This window comes from Myripristis murdjan, chromosome 7 (assembly GCF_902150065.1).
Source record: "Myripristis murdjan chromosome 7, fMyrMur1.1, whole genome shotgun sequence".
Classification (NCBI taxonomy): Eukaryota; Metazoa; Chordata; class Actinopteri; order Holocentriformes; family Holocentridae; genus Myripristis; species Myripristis murdjan.
This window is the reverse complement of record NC_043986.1, coordinates 4475778-4501848: the sequence shown is the minus strand read 5'-3', so window position 1 is coordinate 4501848 and position 26071 is coordinate 4475778. Positions and strand designations below refer to the sequence as shown.

Sequence of the window (26071 nt, the reverse complement as noted above, 5' to 3'; positions counted from 1 at the left end):
GATTTCTCAGTGTCACTGGGTTCATGAGGATGGACCAAAACCACAAAACCAGGAAAACCAGGTGCTGATTTCCATCTGGAGAGACAGAGAGCCTTCCCAGTAAATACAAACAGCACTTTACACTGCATGGAAAAAAAAAAAACAAAAAAAAAAACATTGTGGTCACATGAGGTTAAAAAGCTCACGTTCAACCTCCAGTTTATTTAGAGCCCTTTATCACAATTACTGTCTCAGAGGACTTCACAGTTTTTTGTGCCATTTCATTTATCTGGCATAACGTGCACCGGTTAGGGTGACTGGGGCCAAGCTGTGCTCCTTTTTACATCCTTTTTACATTTATTTATTTATTACATTTTTTTAAGCTTTTATACAAAGTGACATAAAATTAGTGCATTAGTAGAATGAGAAAGGTTCAAGTTTAGAGCCTTTAATCCATGTCACAGTCTAACGGGGCTTTATACACCCACAGTTTATCAATATTTAGGCTGTATGAATATTTGTGAATTGTCTCCTTTCTTGTTCAGAAGATCCAAGGTATTGTTTTGTTGGTCGATACGCAACAAAAACACATCCCTGTCCATTTCAATACAATGAAGCGCTCCTATAAAAATATATCTGTGGCCCCTTTCATTTCATCAAATCAAAATTTTGGTCTATAGACTTTTTTCAAGACATAACGGGGTTTTGTTTGTTTGTTTGTTTGTTTTTTCTCAAAAATGGAAAAGATAGCAAAACAGCATTAGCTAGTGAACCCTAATCTTACCTAGTTGTTTTAATTTTATATTGATTTGCTTGCACAGCGTCCTTCTTTCACTACATTTCTTATTTTAAGCTCTAATTTCACCAGAAGGCACCCACATTAGCAATTCAAATAACTTCAATAAAATGCAAACCTCCACAACCTACTCTTATGGCTCTGTATTGTAGCTTATGTTGTTACTATTTTAACATTTTCAGCCTGCAAGACGCTTGTTATTCATACCTGTGTTTTGCTGATGCACCCAAACCCTGTGGTTTACTTGTGGAACCTGCAGGTGGTGGTTAAATCTGCACAACACTACTGCTAAGTGAGATATTACATATGTACAATCTTTGATGCGCCTATTATTAATTAGCAAAATAGAAGCTCTGTTCTGTCCCTTAAACTAGGCAGCTAATATTCCCAGAACTCCTCTTTATAGTTCACTAAGAAAAGATGCAAATCCAGTTCCCTTCATTTCTCCTCAGCCACACCTGGAACTCACATTTGTTGTTTTGCAGTCATCAGCATGGCTGAGAGGTCGCATGAGGACACATCACAGCACCTCACCGTGACACAATACACTCTGACTGTATGTGAGAGTTGTGGGATTAAAACGCGGCACGTCGAGGTGAGATCATAAACGACCATCTATCAAAATCAGCCTGACGACAGGTGTTGTAATTCCACACAAACACACAAAAAACAACTCAGTTAAAACATTTTCACAAGTTCACACACTGCAAAAAGTCATAACTGATCACAAATAACTGTCACAAGTAAAAATTTGTTTCTTGTTTCAAGCTAATTTTCACTTATTTCAAGTAGATTTTCACTCGAAAACAAGTGAAAGTTATTTCTGAGCTGATCATGTCTTATTTTAAGTGTAATGAGATATTTTGATTAGAAATAAGACATTTAAGACAATAAGACAAATAATCTTGGTAAGATTTTGACTTTTTGCAGTGCAGTGATGCTCTTTGCTTTGTTTTCATCTGTATTCATGACTCAGTATTTTGTGAGGTTGTTGTTCAGCTGAGAACACAGGACCAGGCTTGACTCACAGCCTCTTATCTAGAACCAGAAGTGAACCATCTGTGTGTGTGTGTGTGTGTGTGTGTGTGTGTGTGTTTGTGTTTGAGATAGCTTCACATTTCGATGAAAAGATGCCGTGCCAGGCAGACTTGGCAGGACCAAACACAGCTGAGGATTCCTGAGGAGGAGCATACTGGAAAGACTGGCCCGATAATAAACAGATGAGCTGGTTTCTCTTCACAGAACTAGAATACCTGGAGACTGCACTCCTGCAGGAATCAGCTAAACTGTGTGTGATCTGATCTGTATTCTGACGCCACAAGCTTTTCCTCAGGGAGAGCATACTGTATGTTTTAAAAAGTGACTAAGATGTGTGTTTATACTGCACTGTTCACACCGCTGGACTCCACTTAATTTTATTGAGTGCCTAACATTAGACATTAGACATTAGCCAGCTGTCTTGTTTTTTTTTTTTTTTTCCTGAAATGGAAACATGCCCAGTGGTGTTAAGTGACCTGAACTGAACTCAAACTGAACTGACACTGACAGCTTCTGGGACCCGAGCCATTGATTACAGGGTATTGAGAAGTCTTTAAATAGTATTTTAACATGAATTATCGAATGTAAAAAGGTCTCAAAGATCCCAGCTCAGCATTCAGTAGAGTCAGCCCAACCGAGGTCTTTGAAATCCTCCTGAAAATGGACATCAGCCTCTCAATCTGGGACTAGGATCCTGGACTTCCTCAGCGGCAGGACACACATCGTTAAAAGATTCGCCCTGTGATCTTCTGATTCTTCAACAATCACTTCCAATCTCACGATGACAATGTTAAGATCCTGAAAGAGATGCAGACGACACTTCAGTCCTTATATCTAAAGGCAAGGAGACTGCATACTGTTGGGAAGTTGCCAAAGCAGTAGGATGACACCAGGAGAACAACCAAGTCCTGAACACCAAGTAAAGCCAGGACACAGTGAATTATTCGAATTATAACAGTAACTATCCCATCAGCGCAACCCGAGTCCCCGCCATTAGACAGTGCACTCCATCAGTTTCCAGTGGGAAAATGTGAAATGCTAAAGATGCCGCCACATCCTCATATCACTATCAGACAATTGCACAATTTTGTTATTTATGTCAGATTGTACAAGTTGAGGGCGAGAGCTCAAAGACAACATTTCTGCAGCAAAGACAAACTGCTGACCTGCTGGACAGGTAGAAATACTGATGCGGGTAAAAGTCCAATTTTGTTTTTTTCTTTTTTTAAACAATCACTATAGTATACAATAAGACTGTGTCCCTAAATATGAAAAGTAAATGATAATACATGTGTCACAATGTTAAATACAGGTAATTCCCCATTCACAGAGATAGGATTCTGGTCTGGTTGCTGGTGATTCTGCCAGCCGGGGAGTTTCAAAGATGCTGCCTGTCTGCCAATCTCGTTTGATAATCACAGTGTCTCTCATGAAACCAGTTCCTTCAAAAAAAAACTGAAACCTGCTAAAGAAGGCACACTTCATTTTCTGAGGAAATACCGAGTCAAATGCCTTCTTCTGGTTGAATTCTATCGATTATATTCACCTTCTCCGTCTCTGCCTGGACTCCGGCACATCAAAAGTCACCGTAAAGAAACCGGACGGAGTCATTACCACAGTGACCAAAACCACAGGCTTCGACCGCCCGTCTCTGCAGCGCATCGACACAAACACACCATCACACGTGCAAACAGGAGCGCTGAGGACAGCTCTGACAGCACCGACCTCCTCCTGCTGCCTGCTGCTGCACACAGGCCCGCAGCAACAAGGCAAGCAAACCAAGCAATTGCCTGGGGCTCCGAGCTGGCCGGGGGCCCCCAGACAGCGACTGGTTATGAACTAAATGCAACAACAAACTGGAGAAATGTTAATTTGAGTGTGATTTTATAGTTACGATGCAATTTGCACTATCTTTATATGTTCATTGTTTTGGGATGGTGGTGGGGTTTTTTTTTTTTTTGCAAATGTTCAAATGTAAATATTACTATGTGTACAGTATGCAACATATATAAGCGGTATTTGCACCGTCAAAAATTATTTATTGTAATAAAGTGTGGGTGAACTTAAAGTGCATGTCTTTGCTGTGGTTCCTGTAGGCTTTGGCCAGGCAGGGTGGGATGGCGTGGGGCATAAGTTTTATTTTGGTGTCAGCGGCAGGGAGGTGGGGGGCCTCCAAGTCGATTTTGCTTGGGGCCCCCAAATTCCTTGAGACGGCCCTGGCTGCACACACTGCCGGTGTGACTGTTACCGTGCCGCTGACGTGTGTGTGGTCGGCTGTGCACGTGCTGCTTGCTGTGCTATTACACTGAAAGAAAAATGGTCAGAAACAGTAAAGAATAGGTGGCTATTTTGTACCTATTTTGTTCACAGATCACCGATAGTATGTGTTGAATCTGCTCCAGTGAACACAGCTGAACTGTATGTCCCTTAACAAATACATTTCCTGTGTCACAATTTCTTCTGCGGTCTGACATGTACAGTATTTCGTCAGCTGTGTTCTCCTCCCAGCTTTGGTTTCTCTGTTTTCTTTTTGATGAATAGCTTTTGGAAGCCAGATATGAAGGTTTTGTCCTGAAAACACAGGTGAGGGTTGAAGTCCTATTCATATGGGCAGACTGGGTTCAAATGACTCTGCAGGGTGGAGGCCGAAGGGACGCGCATATACTGACACACACACTCACACACACTCTCTCTCTCACACACACACACACACATTTTAACACATGTATATAATTTCACTCTCTCTTCCATTCCTGGCACTGGTCCAGATCTCACTGTGTGTGTGTTGTGTGTGTGTGTGTGTGTGTGTGTGTGTGTGTGTGTGTGTACTGACTAGATAAAGATTGTTTTTCAAAATGCTGCATCATCAGACACAGAGACCTCCTTTTAAAGGACAGGTTGTGTGTGTGTGTGTGTGTGTGTGAGAGAGAGAGAGAGAGAGAGAGAGAGAGAGAGAGAGAGAGAGAGAGAGAGAGAGAGAGAGAGAGAGAGAAATGGGGGTCAACTTTTTAGGTCTTGGTGACCCAGTTACCTCCAGGAGACTGAGAGAACTGTAACACCTAACACTGTATCACCCAACACACACACACACACGCACACACACACACACACATACACACACACAACATAAACCGTACATATTGAATTTAGTGGTAAGAAAAGCATTTACAAGCATCTCTCATTACTAATTATTATTACATTACTCAGAGAATTACAAGATCATCACAAATTGTTTACAAATATGTATAAAAAAAAAAAATCAAAGCACAACAGCAGAGAGAGGATATAAAAATACGTCTATACAGAATAAGTGTGTACAGAACTCTGTACATGTCTGCCACAGTTTAAAACTGATGTCCACATTAGGGACATCATACAAAATGTGATCAGACAGTTTCATAACACTGCGCTGTTGCTGAAGGCACGCACTTTCCTGTGCAATTTTAATCGTTAAAGTAGAAAATAAACACAAACTGTTCCACGAGAGCCGCAGTGAGTCTGAGAGTCGGACGGCGCAGCCTGAGGGGCAGCGCTCGAGGGCTTTTCCAGCAACAGGAAATGAGATGAAACTGAGCATCAAATACGGACTCCAGCAATTTCCTATGAAACAACTGACTGCACAACACTGATGAGGCACTGAGGCAGCTCGTCTGATCATCACCGCTCAAGGAAATGTCGCAGCAGTCTGAACACACCGACTGCCTCCCAGCTCGTGTCTTATGATATTTTCCCTTCACTGAGACTCTTGTCGTCCTGTCTGTCACAGTCCTGCAATGACGGGCTGATTTTGTGCAGAAAATGGCAAGTTTTCTTCTGCAGAAGTTACAGTGTAACTATGATGTAAAGATGATTTTGATGCAAAGTGATGCATTTCCAGCTTACTGCATGTCTTATGATTTGATCAATGATTGGATTTTTGAAAGAGAAACTGAGTTCAGACATATTGGACTGTAAAGGTGGAAATCTGAGGTTCATCATGTCTCATTAGTGTAATAAAACCCCAAACGGGCGGACAGGTTAGGCCGCTGCAGGTAATCAGATAATGAGGCTGTGCTGCCCCCCTCTGGTCATAAGTAGGTACTGCAGCCAATTGACATAAGCTGGGTGGGAAATTGTCACAAATAAATCAAATATCCACAAGAATTAAGTCTATCAACAAAGAAAAAAATAGCAGCACATAGTCTTTCATTGATTTTTTTTTTTTTATCAGTTTAAGACCACTGCTAGAATTTAGTTTATTCCTGATATATGATACAGCATGTAAGGCTTTCGTCTCTGCTCTACTTTTGTACCAAAGGTTCTCTGGCGGATCTTCTATCACTACTGACTCAAAACAGAGTCAAAACAAAAATGATGGAGATGGCGTCTGCTCTGCCTCCATCTAGCGGTGATTCCCATCTGATGTTCTTCCCGGTCGGCCAAGATTCTTCAAAGTCTGGACCAATGGTCAGCCAAACACCCAATAATTCAAGATTTCACATTCTTAAGTAAGGAAAGCTCGAATCATTCTGTTGAGTGGGAAAACAAACTGGGAATCTAACTGGGGTCACATCTTTCAAACCGTCCACCAGGTGTCCACAGAGGACAGAATGTGACCGGCTCCAAAGGCTCCAGTAAACAGCCAAACCTGCATTTCTACCACCGACAGCAAAATAAATCATCCAGCGAATAAAAATACGTGATTCTCCTTTGCATTATCATGTGAATTTCTCATTTTTTTTTTCAGCTCCTCCATAATGTCTTCTGCCTCAGAGGCGAGAACGTGTTGCATTCCTTCAAATGGAGTTTCTGCAAGGGTCCATTTGAAATGAATGGTACTGTAATTAGCTCTGCTGCTGTTACTCCTCCAAAACCAGTACCAGCTGTTGTTTGATCACTTTCACTCCCCAGTTTAACACTGCCTGAAGTCGTAAGTAAAGCTTATTCACAGCCAAGTCTTTACATCAATTTGCATAAATAAAAAAGGAAATGAAATAAATACATTGATAATTGGGTATGATCTGAGTGGTTGATACGGGGTTTTTTTTTTTTTTTTTTTTTCATCTCCTGCATCCAATCGTTGATTTTTCAGACGTACCCCTATCTCTAGCTCTCGCTTGTTTATAGTCTGGCATTGATCATAAATAGATCGGAGTGATATCAAGTCAGATTTGAGTTTGGATGTGCTGTCTTTACAATGTTAAACATGTTAAAACCACTTTATTTTGGCCACACTTGCTTTGGGAGCCAATAATGCTAAGTCTTAGAGAGAAACCAACTTCATTTCCCACCCATCAGATTATACTAACTGTCACCTCTAGGTTGAAAACCCAGATAATACTATACTCTCCATACTTTCTTTTTGTATTAATCAATTTGCAAACTCTACATTCTCTGTAAAGGTGGTTTTCAAGTGCAGGTTCACGTCCTAAAGTCTGGTCAAAAACAAATCTTACAAAGGGACCTCAACCTGATATCCAAAATGAACCTGCTTGCTATTTTGTGTTGGCTATGCTTTTCCACCTCCAGGTTTAGGGTTTGCAAATTTGCAGGCTACAGACACACAGTTAGTCCATGTGATAGCCTGCAAAATCAGCTTTGGCGTTGGAGGGGAAAAACTTTTTAAACTCATGAGTCCCCACAGGACAAGTCCGGCGTGCACTGCTGTGAACACACCGCGTCGCTGCTGCTCCTCCGTGGCCTTCACGATGCACACGATGTCACGACGGTCACTCCAGCTCGTAGGAACTTTCCAGTTTGCACTTGAGGACTTTGAAGTCGGGCCTGTCGGCGGGCTCGGCGCTCCAACATTTCAACATGATTTCATGGAGGAAGTCGGGACATTTGGGCGGAGCAGGCATCCTGTATCCCTTGGTGACCTGCTGGTACACCTCCAGGTTGCTGTAGGCTGAGAGAGACAGAGCGACAGAGGGAGGTGGAGAGCAGAAAAGGAGGAGGAGGAGGAGGAGGGGAGGAAGTAAAGAGGTGGAGAGGAGAAATCAAACATTTGGTTACCGAAGCCCATCCAGAGAGGGTGTGCCTCAGTCCTTCTCACACATGCATCTCTTCGCCCCAGGCTAACCTAGGGCGGTTTTTCCGTCAAATCAGGTGGCTTGCAGCTACACAGAATGCCAAATCTTGTTTTTTTGTGTGCACTATGTGGATGTAAATGAAATCCAGCACAATTTTGGACTATGGTTAAATCATTATTACATAACCCTAAACTTCAGTCCTACCTAAGGAAACTGTGAAAGGTTCGGCCTTTATTTCTGTGGGCAAAGAAATATGTAATGCATTCAAAGAACATTTTACATTTTGGATATACACTTGCATTAAGTCAAAGCCCAGGGTGAACATGTTCCAAATGCAGTTTTGATTGGACAAGAAACTCTCCGTTGCTGTTGATCTGACCTCGTTTCACACAGCTGAAGTGAACCCTGAGTTTTCGTGTGTATCTCGGACATGTTGGGAATATGTCTGTTCTAGAGCGAGGCGTAGGCCTGACACACACCGTCACCGCTGATATATTCATCCCACACAAACTGCCACGATTTGAGTAAAATCGGCATGTCATCATTTGTATAGCGAGAAGGTCAGCACACCACATCCCGATCTCTCGATGCAGTCGCAGGCCATCTGGGACGTCCCAATCATTGTCTGTCATGTTTGAAATTTTTGTCGTTGCTCTTCTAGAATGAGAGGGAACAGTGAGCCGAGTTTTCACGCTGTCCAATCAGATTGCAGAATGATGGGCTTTGTCAATCCTGTGTTTACTGTAAAGCAGAAAGGCGGGCAGACAAACTCAGGGGGCATGATGCACCTTTTATTATGGAAACTTCTCTTTGTAATTCCAGCAACTCTCAACTCTGCTTGCAGTCAACTAGCCTGGTTGCTTCACCCTAAAGTTTGTGCACCGCTTTGATGCAGAATGAGATTCGGTAGCTCGGCAAATGTGAGATGTGCAGCAACATTTGGCTGTGCGATGTTCTTCTGGCCTCATTAAACCCTGAGCTAAGGGTGGGAATATCCCACATTGAGGGCTAAGTGTATCCGGGTCTTTCTCAATATGTGTTCTCGTGCAGTTTTGCATCCCACATGATGTGTTTGACATAATATCTAAGCTCATAAATAACAGTACAAACCAAAACCATGCCAAGAGGAGAGAACAGAGGATGAACACAGATCCTAGGAGTTTACTTCCCAAATGAGGATGCATCAGATGTTTAAATGGCTGAAAAAAAAAATAACAACTGAGAAGCTCAAGGGGCATCATGTCCTAGCCGTGCTACTGTCTATACAGCACAGAGACGACACAATCAGCTGGGAAACTGAAGAGCTCCGTCTCTTTAATGATGCCGCGACCTCGAGTACGCATCTCGTCTCAAAGCACAAACAAGTTCTCTATCTTACGCTCTCGAGAAGCTCATTCTCTACAAAGATGCAACCATCGTCTGTGATGTACCGCTTTCAACACACCGCCGTGTAGTCTGTCTTTCTTTTCAGCATCAAAAGCGCTAGCACAAGACGTGTTCTGCTGACATGTTGCCTTGTCAGATGCGTGCTGCTGCAGACACGGTCACACAATCCTGAAAACAGCCTTTCAGTAAGTCAATCAACCGTCCGACCCACCTGGGTATGGAACGCTTCCGTAGGTGATGATCTCAAAGAGCAAGATGCCAAAGGACCAGACGTCTGACTTGTTGGAGAACTTTCCGTGGCTGATGGCCTCGGGAGCGCTCCACTTGTAGGGGATCTTCTTATCCGCCGTGATGTAGAACGGCTCCTGGACGGATGAAGGAACAACGGGAAGCAAAGGAATGACATTTGAGTCACAGATTAAATGGATGTGAATGGAATAAAAAAAAAATGCTCCACCAATCGCAGCGATATAAAGAAACCAAACAGTCTGGTATTTATTTTATCTCCTTTTTCATATCTTACTCATTTTATTACTACTTTTATTTTGCTGTTGTGAGCTTCATCTGTGTCTTATTGGTCTTCATCCTGGTTTTAATGGAGTCTACAGCCTGTAGTCACCAAAATGACAACCAAGGAGATCATGAGACTAATTTACTGCTTTGCCTGACATTAAATCTGCACAGTATGCTTTGGTTTTGTGTAAACCTGACCTCGGAGACACACTCCTTTATCAGACAGCGGGCTATTTGTCAGTGCACGTGAAGAGGAAGTGACTCGGCTTCTTGTTTAAGTGAAACATGCCGTGGGAGGTGCAAATTTCTGGTGAATTTTCGACTGGGTGTAGTGTATCAGCACACTTGTTAGCTACCTGTTAATCAAAGCAGCAAACAAAACCACATGCTGGAATTTCAGCCAGCTACCCAGACACAGCTGTAATTAGCTGAGTGTTACATGATAACTGGTAATTCATGGGACAGGTTTATTCACCGATTCTTCTTCCATTCATGGAAAACATCGTACAAACTGCGTGTTTGATTTCACTTTCAAAGACTCAGACCGTTTCTTGCTCACTATACCTTGATAACCCGTGCCAGTCCGAAGTCGGCCACCTTACAGATGCAGTTTTCTCCCACCAGCACGTTGCGAGCGGCCAGATCTCGGTGGATGCTGTTCCGCTCCTCCAGGTATGACATCCCATCAGCCACCTGGGCTGCCATGTCGATGAGAGACGGCAGCTCCAGATGCTCTCCCTCTGGACCTGAAGCACAAACAAACAAACTGTGCTGGATGCTGAATGGTTAACAATCCTATAGGAAATATTTATACAATGGAAAATGTATATATCTATATCTATATCTATATCTATCTATATATACATCTATCTATATATTTCTATATATCTATCTATCTATCTATCTATCTATCTATATATATATATATATATATATATATATATATATATAGGTAGATATAGATATAGATATAAATATATAAACACTGAGATTACAGAGGGATTTTTTATAGAAGGATGGATACCACTAATGGAAGTAATGGGGGAAAACTGGGAAATTACTGGGAACACTGGGAGTATAAGTATGGTTTTATGCTTTTATGTAAAACCAATGCTTAGTTTTATTTTGAAATGTTTGTGTCATTTATGTTGGCTTTTTTAGTGACTATTTATTTGTTTATTTTACTTTTTTTTTTAAAAAAAAATATATACATATTTTTATGCTGATAATGTTCAGATATGGACTTTATAAACAGTGAAATAACCTGTAACGGAAACCGTCAATTTATGTTTTTAATTTTGATGGAAAAGAGGCTGTGAGAACTAACCAAATTTTAAAAAAAAAAGAGAAAACAAAAAAAGAAAAAATGGGTCTCAAGTGTATGAGAATAAAGTCCTAGAATCAAAGCACCCGCAAAATATAAGAAATAAAATAAAAAAATAAAAAAAACAGCAACAACAATAACCAGTTGGCAAATATTGTAGGGTTGCAACCAATGTAGGTTTCAAGTTCAAGGTTTTAGAAGGAAAGAAAGACAAACACACCCACAGACACACACACACCCACCCACACAGACACACACAAAAAGAGAGTTTTACTTCTGAGGAAGGTGAGCAGGCTGCCTTTTTCCATGAATTCGGTGATGATGTAGTAAGGAGAGGAGGACATGCAGACGGCAAACAGAGAAATGAGGTGACGATGACGGAGACTCTTCAAGATCTGAACTTCCTTCTGGAATTCACTGTGATTCAGCTCAGAGTCTACAGAGAGAGAGAGAGAGAGAGAGAGAGAGACAGAGAGAGAGAGAGGAAGACAGCGACAGAGAGAGAAAGAGGGAAGGAGACAGAAAGAGGAAGGGAGAAAAATGCCAGAGGAAGCAATGCTATAAAAACAGGAAGATTTTCTTTCTGTATTGAAATGTACACCATTTGATAAAAGTGATATCTACAATTACAAAATGATTAAATTGCAAAAAAAAAAAAAAAAAAACCCTAAAAACTAAAGGAGGAGTTTTCCAAAGAATAGCTGATAACAATAACATTTTTAAAAATAGGACCTTCTGTATTTTAGAATAACTGAGTTCATCAGGTAAGGACTTATTTCTAATGAATGTATACATTATAATGCATTATGGAGTATAACTTTCCTATGAGGCTTACATAGCTAATAATAAAGAGTATTGCAATACCAGAACATTGAGGCATGCACGTTATGACAATTTAATAATGTTCCAACAAGTATCAATGTGTCTGTGTGAGTGTGTGTGTGAGTGTGTGTGTGTGTGTAATTACTGCTATTAACAGGCATGCTGACTGATTCAGATGAGCATCACAGGATAAGACCTGCACTGCATTTTGTGAATGTAAAAATTGTCGACCAACAAAGTAGTTCCCCCAGCCAGACAGCAAGAGGGCTGGAAAACAGTGTTGATCCTGAATTCCAAATCAATGTGGGTTATTGTGCATCCTTTGAAACACTTTTTCAGCATGACATCACGCCGTTTGCTGGTCCAGACCAACTTCATTCATTCTGGATAAGAGCAGTCGTGGTGAAGTGTTTATTCTCGCTACAGGGACGGAGCTGACAGGTCGGAGCTGGTGGATCTATTACGCTCATATGGAGCAGCAAATACCATTATACACTATAAACTATACACTATACACTATACACACAAAAGCATTGGGCCACCTACACATTTCACCTACAGGAGTTTTTCTGACTCCCCATTCTAAATCCATAGTCATTAATATGGTGCAGTCAGACAGGGAACGTTCTCCTGACGTTCACCAAACCCAGACTCGTCCATCAGACCGCCACATAGAGGAGCCTGATTGGTCGCTCCACAGAAACCTCGGCGGCTTTATGCCGCTTTGTCTGCTCGTGTGCGGCCGCTCGGCCATGAAGCTCCCGGCGCTCAGTTTCTGTGCTGATGTTGATGCCAGAGGAGGTTTGGAGCTCTGCAGGTCCTGAGGCGGCAGAGCGTCGGACTCTTTTACGCACTATGAGCCTCGGCGCTCGGCGACCCCGCTCTGTAACTTTACCTGGTGCCGCCCCCTGGTGGCCGAGTTGCTGTGGTTCGTAAACGCTTCCACTTTGCAATAATCCCACTTCCAGCTGATGGTGGAATATCTAGGAAGGAAGAAAGTTGAGCAGCTGACTTGTTGCAGCGGTGGCTTCCTGTTCCATCACTATTCCAGCAGCACCTGGAACTCAGTGAGCTCTTTAGAACCAGACGCTCTGTCACTGATGTTGGTAAAGACAGACTGCATGGCTGCTGCTGGAGGTTATACACCTGTGGTGATGGGACTGAATGAAACACCTGAATTCAGTCATTAACAGGTGTGGCCCAGTACTTTTGTCGATATAGTGTATGTGTAAGAGTCCTACCTATAACTTTAAGAATAAATATGAATGCAAGCAAGCACTGGGTTTATTACAGATAAAATGCACAGTCTTCATCACTCTTTAAGACATAAATAATACTGAGAATCATCCATTGATCTCAAGCTGTAACACTGAAATTAAGTTTATAGTTTATGAGGGTAATTTTTTATGACTGGCATTTCAAACAGTGATACTTGGCAGACATAAACATAGCTCACTGACTTCTTTGAAGAGATGATGAGTACTGTATCTTTAATTTCCTATGAGTCATTTGTTCAGCTAAATGATCGTCTTGACAGACAATTTCAGTGGCTTCGCTTCATGCCTCCAACGTGGCACTCGGTTTCTTTCACTAGGCAATCACTGATGGCACGTTGTTTGTGACAAACATTCATTTGATTTGACTGTATCAAAGGGTAATGCACTTTTATTATTTCAGCAGCACTGACAGAGAGATTAGTATTGGTGAAATAAATGATAAGAAACCTGAATGAGTTAATGTGTAAGGTCAGATTCAGTGAATATTGCCCAACACAATGATGATTTAATGTTCCAGCTGACTCACTCACAGTCCACCCAAAACAGCAATGCTCTTTGTTTTCTTGCTAAATACTTGGAATGCTATGGAAACAATCTGGGATGTAATCTACTGGAGATTCTGATGAAAGATAAGGATGATACATACTTCCTGCCATTCTAGTTTAACTCAGAGTTTCAGTCAAATGTGGTCTAACGTGTTAAAGACAATAAGGCAGTGTTGGTGAGTGAGTGAGTGAGTGAGTGAGTGAGTGAGTGATCAAAGTTACTACACGACTGGTTGACCAACTGAAGATGCAACAAGACTGACTTTAAGTGGCTGCTTCACATGAACAATATCAGTGTAACTAAGAAAAAAATCATTGTTGATGTTAGGTACCTCTATCAGGTATCTCTTTCTTTTTTTTCTGGTACATTACAAATGTAGACATTATGTGTGAAATTCTTCATGACCTCTGTGATGGAGCCGGATGAGGTGGCTTGGAGACTTGTGATACAGCAGTCCAAAGCGCTGCTGTTGGACTGTAATTGTGTGAGTGTGAAGGTCAGCACTGCTGAAAGAGGCCAAGTGTGCTCGATCGCCCTTCCCTGGAACAACAGAGATGAGGAAATACCGGTTTTGATTATCTTGATGGCGACGCTGATTTGATTCTTCCAGCGTCCCCGGTAGACCTCAGCGAAATGGCCACTGCCCAGACGCTCCTCCAGGGTAAACTCCTCCTTCGGGAGCTCCCATTCATCCACCGTGGAATGGGACAAGTCCAGGAGCTGCGGTCTTGTCTCCTGGATGGAACAAACGCACATTTATAACCATGCACCTGACCAGCAGCACTGCTCACACTGTATATCCACCATGCATCGGTGCTGCACGATTTCAGGTGCTGGTGCAGAGGCGGCGCAACACTGACACACACACACATGCAAGCACGCAGCTGTGCAATACCACAGAGACAATTGCATTTGAGTGCATTCCATTTTAGAAATAATGACAGGCTTATTGTGACTGCCTACTGTCCTGTTTCCTCTTTTCAACAAGATGAAGAGGAAGAAGAAAGCGAGCTAGAAATACCAAGAGTCAGCTGCAATCTCTCTCTCACACACACACACACACACACACACACAAGTTGGTTTCCATCACTTCAGAGGACATTACATTGACTTACATTCATTTCCTGGAGATTTATCCTAACCTTAACCCTAACCACTACCTGCCTAACCCTAACCCCAACCCTAACCTTAACCCTAACCACTACCTGCCTAACCCTAACCCTAACCTAACCCTAACCTTAACCTAACCACTACCTGCCTAACCCTAACCCTAACCTAACCCTAACCTTAACCTAACCCTAACCCTAAAGTTATCTTAGCTTTAAATCAAGTCTTCACCCTAAAATTAATGGTGCTCCCTTATGGGGACTTGCTTTTTGTCCCCATAAGGGAGGCGAGTCCCCACAACATGACTGTGTAAACAGATTTATGTCCCCACAACATTAGGAATACCAGGTACACACACACACACACACACACACACACACACGCACTGCCCTACCCTCTTGCAGGGCTCTCCCAGGCTGTTGGTGGTGCTCAGGCGGTGTGTGCTGTAGTGCTCCACCAGGTCGATCAGAGAGGTGAAGTTCTGATTCAGCTCCACAAAGTAAACACTTTCTTGGTGCATGATCTTGAAGTGCTTCACCCGACTGTCTGACTTCACTGAGGAAAGACACACGTCGACGCACACAGACACACACAGGTCGACAACCACTGGTTAAAACATGACAAGTGCAGTTTAAGTCGTACAAACTATATTGCTGCAGCTGGTTAAATATTTGGTCTATCAAGTGTCAAGTCACCAGAGACCAAAGTGATGTCTTAATCTTAGCATTTTGTGAAGGTGTGACCTGCAAGTGTTTGGAAGTTTTACTTGATAAATGACTAAAATGATTATATATTCATTTTATATTATTTATATTTCATATTCATATTCGATCAGCTATTCATCTGCAAATCATTTCAGCACAAAACAAACACAGCTGCTTCAGTGGCTGAGTGAGGTTTAATTCAACGGACTGAGACACAGAGGAAGGTTTTTTGCTTAATTAATGTTAGACTGAAGCCCGTATTTCTCATTTTTCTTGGGGAACCCTGGAAGTTTCCAGAACCCATTGTTGTGGTGGAAGCAGAAAACAGAGAGCAGCGAGAATGACGTGCGGATCTGCAGGAAGAATTTCTTCTATCTTCTACCCTTTTCTTTCCAACGTCGTTTTACATTCTGCTGTTGTTCCTCAAACGTGTTATTTCCCTGAGCTGCATGAAATGATGGGATACACAAATACTGACATTTTCTAAAGTTACGCATGGGCTGCCACTTTATAAATGCCTAAGTTATGAGTGTAATCATAATGTGGAAAGGCACTGAGAGAAGGGTGTGTGTGTGCATGTGTGCGTGTGTGTGTGCGTGGAGTGTGTCTGTGGGATTTATTGTGAAAAATAAAATTGTTATTTTGCATAATCCTTGACTTCAATGTGTTCCCTGCTACACGTGAATCTCTGCCAGGAGAGGCTGCAGTCTTTTCTCACTATTTCTTTTTCAAGAAATAGTGAGGATTTTAGTGGATTTTATAGCCATACTGTAAAGTGCTGCTCTACCCAGGCCTGGGAACTTGTCGGTGAATATCTGGTGACCTGAATCTGGTGAGGCTGAAATGCTGAAAGCTGTGGATGTTGTTGAGCTGTCATGGCTGACACTCACTTAGTGTTGTGTGGAAGCCAGGGACAGTCAGTGCCGCTTTAAAAAAAAAAAAAAAGACTAGAGAGTGTACTCCATGTCACACTGCTCAACCTCCTGAGGAAAGCTCACATGCCACAATGCTGGAAAACAGACTGTGGCTGGCGGCAAATCTCAGATTCAGGATGAACAATTTCAGTATTGTCCTGGCCATGGAGTAGTGAACCGCCTCTTTACCTGAGCACTAGAGAGGTCATTTAAGATGGGCCATCCAGTCTGCAGGTGCTCTGTTGACTTGGAGAAGGTCTAAGACCGTGTCCTCCAAGGTGTCCCGTGGGCAGTACGGTGTCAAGTCAAGCTTATTCCCAGTTGATTTTGGACTCCACCAAGGCTGTGCTTAGTCACCAATTCTGATTTGCATCCACAGGATTTCAAAGCACAGTCGGGGACTGGAGGATGTCCAGTATGGTGACTACAGGGTTGCATTTGCTTTTTTGCAGATGACTTGGACTGTTTGCTTGACCTCCAGTATTGCCTTTATTGACACAGTAATCCGTGGCAGTTTGCACAGATAAATTGTGTCTCCGGTTTTTATTGTTTTATTGTTGCGTTGTGTCTGTTACCGTTGCTATATGCAGTGTATGGTTTAATGTCTCTTTTATGGGAAGCAACTGAATGTAGCACAGTGCCCATGACTAATTTCCCCTCAGGGACAATAAAGTTTATTCCATTCCATTCTACTCTGAACCTGCAGATTAAGCCGATTTCCTGTTCGATTTATATTCCAACTCCCACCGATGGTCATGAGTTTTGGGTTGTGACCAACAGAATGAGATGGCAGATACAGTAAGCTATAATCCTGCACAGGATTACTAGGCTCACAGTTATTTATATTGCTGAGTTGAGCCTCTGCTCCTCCAAGTTGAAAGGAGTCAGTCGAGGAGCTTTGGGCATATAATTAGGATGCCGACTGAGAGCCTGCATGTGGGGGTGTTTCAGTTCCCCCCGACTGGGAGGAGACCCCAGGGCTGACCCTGAACACACTGGGGGGGACTGCATATCCCAGCTGGCGTAGGCATGCCTGTGGATCCTCCAGAAGGAGCTGGCAAATGTGGCCAGGGAAAAGGAGCTCTGGGCTGCTGCCACGCCGACCGGGGCCCGGATAAACCGAGGAAAATTAAGAGGATTTTTTCAAGCTCTGTCCTCCGCAGTGTAGTGCTTTAATGTCACAAGTTTATTCCTGTTTCCACTATTTCTTGGCTTTCTGTGTGTGTCTGCGTCATACTGCACTTAGCCCATCTGTCGAGACGGCAAATTTTGCACTTTGGTTTGCACACACTCTCCCAAACTAGTTTATCTGGATAGCAGTGTTTTTTTTTCATTTTGTAACAATGGCAACAAGCTTCATGGTATTATATAACACCTTTTTTCCCACCTTTTGTCCCTTTCACTGACCTTTAATATGACTGATACAGAAAAACTGTGTTCCTTGGTTCTGCCTACTGAGCAAATGAGATTATTTCTGCCTCCAGAACAGGTTGTTTGAACTCAAAGGTCATACTTGTTCCTCTAAAACCGTCCCTTTCTTTGGCTGAACTGATCTATGCAGTGCACTTTCCAAACCGAGGAGACACTCCCTGTTCTCTCCTTCCCCTATGTAACTATACCTCGTTCACCCCCGTCAGCGCTTCCTCTTTCACCTGTCCGCATTCCTGTCTCCACCCACTTCATCTCACCTGAGAGAACGTATCCAACGTTATCTTTCTCACTGATGCGGATCAGGAAAGCTCCCTCTTTGTTTTCCGGTCTCAGGAGGTGGCTCTGGGCCTCGAAGCGGTTCATCTCCCCGAAAAACCACCTGGATCAACACAGGTGACATATTGTGTTACATGTTTGGAAATCAACAAAAAGGCGCCATGATAACCAAACTCACTGTTAATATTTGCTGACAGCAAGAAAATGTTGTGTGGTCAGCTGCCTGAAAAATTTAGGGGAATTCCTGTTGAAAACATCTGACATAGTTATGCAATGAAACTGAAAGTGAGTTTAACAGAAAGGGACATAACCTTGAAATAATGTATCTGATTAAAATAAAATAATAACAATAATAATAATAAAATAACTAAATAATAATAATAAAAAAAAAACAATAACCCACAATCTTATTTTGTGGTGGATTTCTGGTGGATTCTGTTTTGGTTTCGCAGGCTGTGGCACCAACAAATTTGGGTATAAACAGTATTTACATTTTTTTCTTTTTTTAAATTTTGAGCAGACAACTCGAGTAGGGCCAGTTCAGTGGATAACCCAGAAATGTACTGTATGGCCTCTAGAGACTTATATGAGCACTGAGTGAAAATCCATGAGCATTTGCACTTGTGAAAGCTAAAAAAAAAAAAACATTTGCAAACACTTCTTGATCCAAGTATGAGGACTACAACTCATTTTAATGTTTGCTAATGCATCACCTTCAGACAAAGGTGCAGAAAAATACTGAGGGTTTTAAGCTGATAATGGTTATGTCAGGTTAAACTTCACTGGATTTTACAATGTGATGAGACTTCGGACTGAAAAAAGCTGACTTGTCCTCGCCTCGAGCTGTAATTCATAATAATAATTAACACAAGCTTTTTCTGTGGTTGTGGGTAAATACAGTGATGCAATACCTCAATGCCTGGAAAGTACCAACAATTATAGCGCATGAAAACACGAGGACGCGCTTTTATTGCTTAGTAAGCCAGTGCATGTGTGCGGAATTGAAAGCATTATTTTCAAATTGGTGCAAGTGCACAATAAAATGAGAGAATCAAGTAATCAAGAGCATTACAGACATCTGTTAATTGACCTGCTTGACTTCCTGATGGTCCCACACCTTTACAGTACTACTGAAAACAGTCACGTTACATCTTTCCTCACAAAGATCCTCCAAATAAGGCCGTCAGAAAACTACGGCGACAGTAAAAAGCAGAAACACCGGGGATCTGCTGAGCTTGACGAAGGCACAGCCAACTCACATAATTTCCCTTCCTTCTTTTTCCACACCCCACTGAGTTACAGTACTTTCCTCTTTTAATTGCACTTTCTCCTCTCAGCTGGCCCTGAGCTATTTCCTATCCGCTTTTTTACAAAGATTTTTTTTTTTTTTTAAATTAGCACACCCTGTTTAAGACAATTATCTAATGCAGCAGTACTCCAGCATACCCTTAAGGGTATGTGAGATTTTTTTTTTTTTTTTTTTAAATATTAATTTAAAAAATATCAGTCATGCATAATTCCTAAAATAATTACCTATGCTATAATAAGTCCAATTTAAAACGTAAATGTGAGTTTAATATACCACATTTTATATTCAGTTTTCCCTCCAGGAATATCGTCAGTATCAGGTTGTTGTTTTAGACACGGATAGAGCTGCTTGTGCCTCTTTATAGTGGATTTTTCCCCCCTTTTTTTGACAGTCACAGTAGAGAGAGACAGGTAAGTAAGGCAGGGGAGAGAGAGGGAACGACATGCAGCAAACAGGGCTCAGCCTTGACACGCGGCCCATTCTCTTTATCTGCTTTGTTACCAGATAAAGAGAGGATACATTCTTGAAAAAAAGGCTGACGACCACTGATCTAACATATAGAAATGACCAAATAGAGGGTGCTAACAAAGTAGCAAAAAGTAACTAGAAGCTACAGATGTCAGATAAATGTTGTGCAGTGAAAAGTTCAAGAGTGTAGTATCGAGCCAGGAAATTACAACAAAGAACCCAACAAAACCACCTATTAGAGCGCATTAGGTTAGCAAAACCCTCTCATTGATGTTTTCACCAACACGGATACGTGCATGTCTTTTGAATGGTGGAGGAAACCAAAGCACCCAGAGGAAAGCCACACACACACATGAGGAGGACATGCAAGCTGGCCGCCGAGCCACACTCTTAAAAAGGACCTCGCAGATTGTGTTATTTTTCGAACACAACATGCACTGATGAAAGTGCATTACGAATCAGCATACATGTGCTGAAAACAAACACGTTACAAATAACGTCATTTTTAAGAGCGTGCAAACAAAAACTAAACTCTGCTAATCATGATGAGAGCTTCTTTTAAATCATGTCCATTTAAAAGCTACCAAGGGTCTTTTGATGCACATGTATGTGTGTATATAATGTGTGTGTGTGTATGTTTGAGTGTATAGGGTGTGTGCTGTGTAAAGGTTCAAGGGAATCAGGGAAAACAGAGGGGTAGGGTGGTTGTGTGTGTGGTGCAGCAACAGGGAGGTGATTCTTATATTACATATTAAAATGACCATTTCTTCTCCTGAGAAAAGGATCACAAAGCTGAAGTTGGTTTCTAATCTAAACTTAAATTGATGTGTGAATGAGAAACCGCAAAACAGAGACCATCTCCAACCTTGGGGTCCTTGTCTTTCAGGGACGGGAAAAGATCTTGCTTTTTAGACAAACCTAATTATGAGGAGGTTATTTTTTTATTTATTTTTTCAAGAGGAATACCCAAGAAAAAAATGAACAGAGGCAGAGCTGCACACTCGCTGCTAAAACTGGTCAACTAGTGTGTGACAGACTGAAGATCCTCCGTATGGAGACTGCGGTGGGAGCTGCAGAGCGGCGTGCTTTCTTCTGCTCTTCCTTCATCTTCTTCATCTCCGCTCTTCTCCGAGCCTTGTCTTGCTGTTTTTCTATCCACCGATTCGCCCTCATTTTTAGTTTGTCGTACTCTGCCATCAGGGTAACCCTCTTTGCTTGTTCACGCAGGACTTTTTCTTTGCAACCGTTCACTGCAAGTACAAATTAAGAGTTTAAGTTAGATTGTGACCGTAAATAAAAAAAAAAATAAAGCATACAAAATACTGCAATAAAACCTAACTGTCTGACTTACTTTCATAGGCTTTCTCTTTCTGGAGACTCCTGCGCATTTTGATCAAAATGTCCTCCCTCTCTCTGTCGATGTTCCAGGCCTTGAGCTTTCCCAAGACACCAAATTGGGACTTCAGCTCTTCTTCTAGGAGTCCTGTTGGGCTTAGAGATGTGATTTCCGCTTCGCTCTCGTCTTCTTCTGTCTCCTCTTGCGCTTTCTCTTTCTTGAGAGTCCTGCACGTTTTCATCAAGATGTCCTCCCTCTCTCTGTTGATGTCGCAGGCCTTGAACTTTCTGAAGACACAAAGTTTGGGCTTCAGCTCTTCTTCTTGGTGTCCTGTTGGGCTTAGAGATATGATTTCCAAATCGCTCTCGTCTACTTCCGTCTCCTCTTGCGCTTTCTTTTCAGCCTCTTTCTCGGCTCTTTCGCTCTCCTCTCTTTCTTTGGCTTCTCTCCGCCTCTGCTCCTCTCGTTCTTTCTCCTCTCTCCGCCTCTGCTCCTCTCGTTCTTTCTCCTCTCTCCGCCTCAGCTCGGCTTCTCTCGCCACCCTCTCCCTCTCCTGTCTTTCCTTCTCTCTAGACTCTGCCTCTTCTTTCTCCCTCTCCTCTCGTTCTCTCCGCTCCTCTGCCTCCCTCTCTCTCATGAGCCTGAGCCGTCCTTCCCGCGCTTCCTTCTTCCGCTTCAGCTCCTGTGCTTTTAAAACCTCGGGAGGACATTCGATCCTCCAGTTCCGCCGTCTTTTAAGCGCCGCTTTTATTACTTCTCGTTGGCGGTTGAGTTTGTCCCGGAAGAGCTGGGGGTCCACAGTGGTCAGGGCCATGTGGAGATCCACTGCTGCATTATTGGTTTCCACCTTCTTTTCCTCCTTGGCTCTCTCTCTCTCCTCTTGTGCTTTCTGTTCTGCTTCTCTCTCGGCCCTCTCTCTGTCCTCTCTCTCTTTCGCCTCTCTCGTCCTCTGCTCTGCTTCTCTCGCCTCCTTCTCCATCTTCTCTCTTTGCCTCTCATTGTCCTGTTGCTGTTGCATTAGGGAGCGCTTGATTTTCCGGAGCTTGTCGATGATTTGGTCTTGCTCCGCGATTGTTTGACGTTGCTCTCTATGCTTATTCGTCGCCTTTTTCTTAAACTCAGCACTTTTGATACTGAGCCTCTCGTAATTTTGCGTGAGGTCCTCGATGGTCTCTTGTTGCTCCTTGATGGTGTTCTGCAGCTCGGCGATTTTCTTTTCGCTGTTCTCCACCTGCTGCCTCAACTTGTCCTCCAGGTACGCTACCCTCCTGCTCGGTCTCACCTCATCGCTTCCTGTCAACCAGGTGTTTTTCGGCGTCTCCAGCAGGGTGTCTGCTGGAGGGCCACCTCCGCAGTCTTGGAGTTGGGCTCGTTCAGAGAAAGTCGAGAAAGAGGAGCTTCTCGCCTTCCTCATGCTGCTATTTCTCTCCCTCTCCTTGATTTCTGCCTCGCTCTTTTCTCTGTCTCCTCTTTCTTTCGCCTCTCTCATCCTCTGCTCTGCTTCTCTTACCTCCTTCTCCAGCTTCTCTCTTTCCATCTCACCGGGGTTGGGGGTTTCTGCCTCGGCCTCCATGCCTTCCTCCCCCCGTTGTTGTCGCTTTAGGGAGCAGTTGAATTTCTGCAGCTCGTCGATCATGTCGTCTTGCTCCGTGATTGTCTGACGTTGCTCTCTAAGCTTGCCTACTGCCTTTTTCTTAAAGTCCGCACTTTTGATACTGAGCCTCTCGTAATTTTGCGCGAGGTCCTCGATAGTCTCTTGTTGCTTCTCGATGGTGTTCTGGAGCTCGGCGATTTTCTTCTCGCTACTCTCCTCCTGCTGCCGCAACTTGTCCTTCAGGTACAGTGCCCTCTTCCTCCCTCTCACCTGATCGCTTCCTGTCAACCGGGTGGTCTCCTGGAGTTGGGCTTCTTCAGAGAATGTTGAGGAAGAGGAGCTTCTCCCCTTCCACACATTGCTATGCTCCCGTTCAAGTGACATGCTTCCTAACGTTATCGACAAGCAGGTTTGAACAGGAGACCGAGCCCAGGGCGTGAAGCTCAATAATACACTGTCTGGTGATGATGCCACTTACACATGCTGCCTGATGATGTCATAGGAGCACATACACATGCTGCCTGATGATGTCATAGGGAGCACTGAGACCGCACGCTCAGGCTCAGTTGCGACAGGAATTATCATCTTTTATCACTCATCATCTTTCGGTGCAATCATAAGAGTGGTGGGATAATAATTTAGAGTTGTTTTGATACATGAGTTGATCTGACTTGACTGATGAAATCCAAATACAAACTGTCAGGGAATTGTTTAAAAGTTATTATTTATTTATCTGTTTTTTGAATTGAATTGTTGAATTGAATTGTTGTTGAATTTAATTAGCAGTTCAGCAGACCTCCTTATATATTGATATCAAAATAATTTCTGACAAGTACCATGATATTAGATTTATCATAGATTACCATAGATTTACCATAAATATATGTATGGAGGACTCAAAGCAGTGGTTATTGAGCAATAACCATATTGAGGAATAGTGTTCCTCTATATAGATAACTGTTGCAACTGTATAGAATGTAAGAAATGTTATTATGGCTGTCTACTAGTACCACCACTAATACTGTCACTACTGCTACTGCAACTGGGACTACCACTACTTCAACTACTATTACAACCTGCTAGTGCTTCTATTATTGTTCCAACCAGTACCACTGCAACTACTACAACCAGGTTTACTACTACTGCCATAGCTACTACCTCCACAACTGCTAAAATGTAGAAGAGGAGAAGATGTAAGAAAGAAAGAAAGACAACACTGCAGTTAACCCTAAATGGCATGTAAACTGCAGCTTTCCAGCACCGACGGTCATATGGAAGTGACTGCACGCACATCACACAGTGCACACTTCCCATTGTGTTGAAGGGGTAAACATGGCGAGAGAAGGGCAAAACAAGAAGTGGTGAGGCTCAGTCTCACAGAGTTTTTGTCCCAGTTTGCATCACCTCCAACAGACAGACAGACAGACAGGCAGGCAGACAGGCAGGCAGACAGGCACTGACATTGTGCAAGAGGCTTTATTGACATTTCTCACAGCTTTATTTGCCCTTTAGTGGGAGTGGGAGATGATTGTGTGTGTTTGAGGGTTATCTTAATTATGACAGCGCAGAAGAGGAAGAGAGCTTAATACAGAAAGAAGTTTGATATATAGATGGAGAGAGAGAGAGAGAGAGAGAGAGAGAGAGAGAGAGAGAGAGAGAGAGAGAGAGAGAGAATCAGACAAATAGCTGGTTTGTGTTGCATAGTCCCTTCGTCTCATATAATTTTCCAACCAAAACGTCCACACATGCTTCTATAATCATATATAGACCTCTGGAGACAACTTTGGCTAAGGAGTGGAAACACTTTGATCAAATGTTAGACGTGGGCCACCAAAATATCACAGAGGGAGCGCTGGTCCTGACAATCCCCACTGATGAAGCCTAATGTGATAGGATATGACTTCAGATGAATATATTTCTCGCAAACTGTGCTCTCCATCATTGAAAAAAAAAAAAATCTCAAATTAATCAGAGCACTAGGCTCATCCTCATTCTTAAAAAGGGTAAAATTTTCCAGTGAGCTGAAGTGAAACTGCACTGGAAACATCTCATCCCACTACATGGCAGATATACAGAAAAACAACAGCATTTATCTCTTTCTTTCTTTCTTTCTTTCTTTCTTTCTTTCTTTCTTTCGTGCCCATAGAATTAGCAGATTCCCGAAAAAAAGACCCGATCCAACCAATCTAAGTTTATGAAGACAGACAGGAGCAGAAAGACAGATAAAGTCCACCACTCACGGTTGCGCGTCCACGGACTCTCCCCTCGCCAGGTAGTTACTGGGCACGATCCCGGTGGCCAGGACGCGCCCGTTCCTGTCTATCCTCCGTGCCGTCCACCAGTCCCCGGCACGACTGATGACACTGAACAGATCCCCCTCCTGGAACGACAGCTCGTCCTGATGCCGGGATTCAAACGACCACAGCGCCATGTAGATGGAGCCGCTCTCCACGGGCTTGTCCCCTGGCGGCGGTGGCGGTGGCGACGGCTGCGGCGGCGACGGCTGCGGCGTTGGACTCGATACCCTCTGCGGATCCTCGGCATCGACCCCATCCGAGATGTTTTTGCTGCCAAAGATCCTTTGCCATAATACTTCCAGACACGGGCACGCTTTACGCAGAGTTTCACCCATAGATGAGCGTGAACGGCGCCCTGCACGCCACCTTCCCGCGCTGCCTCCGTGCGCCCCGACGCGTCCGCCGAGCCAGCCGAGCACACCTGTCTGACAGGTAGAGGATGGAGGAATGTCCAGAATGCCTCAGCAGAAACTCCGCTGCTGCTGCGGAGGTTTGTCCTGTTGAGCGTCGCTGCCAACTGAGCACAAAGGCACGCCGCAACTTCCTCGTCAATAAAAGTGGGAACCCCGCCTATATCCGACACACAGAGCGAGTCTCTCTCTCTCTCTCTCTCTCTCTCTCTCTCTCTCTCTCTCTCTCTCTCTCTCTCTCTCTACCAGGGACCAAACGTCCATATACATTCCAAAAAAATAATAATAACTTAAGACATATACATACTCCAAAAATGCCCCGCCCCCCAATATTGCTGGAATATATTAGCAATTCAATAGCAAATTCAATATCTGTCCCCCCCCCCAATGTTGAAATGGTGGTTTTGGCCCTGCTCTCTAGTGTTATAACCTTTTTTAATTTCGTGATTGATCTGTTAGTGTGTAAAATGTAAAAACAAAACAAAACAAAACAAACAAAAAAAAAACTGACAGTCTCATGCCAAATTACCAGA

General features: G+C 43.1%; 1 protein-coding gene across 1 annotated transcript; it reads right to left on the bottom strand.

Moving 5' to 3' along the window:
- Positions 1-6005: 6005 nt before the first annotated feature.
- Positions 6006-25706, bottom strand: ptk6b (PTK6 protein tyrosine kinase 6b). Its single transcript, XM_030055525.1, has 8 exons — positions 25072-25706; positions 18106-18227; positions 15194-15354; positions 14259-14427; positions 11322-11483; positions 10288-10469; positions 9422-9575; positions 6006-7700 (listed from the first exon to the last, which is right to left on the bottom strand). The coding sequence occupies exons 1-8, from the start codon at positions 25461-25463 to the stop codon at positions 7522-7524; spliced, it is 1521 nt and encodes a 506-aa protein (XP_029911385.1). The 5' UTR covers positions 25464-25706; the 3' UTR covers positions 6006-7521.
- Positions 25707-26071: the final 365 nt, after the last annotated feature.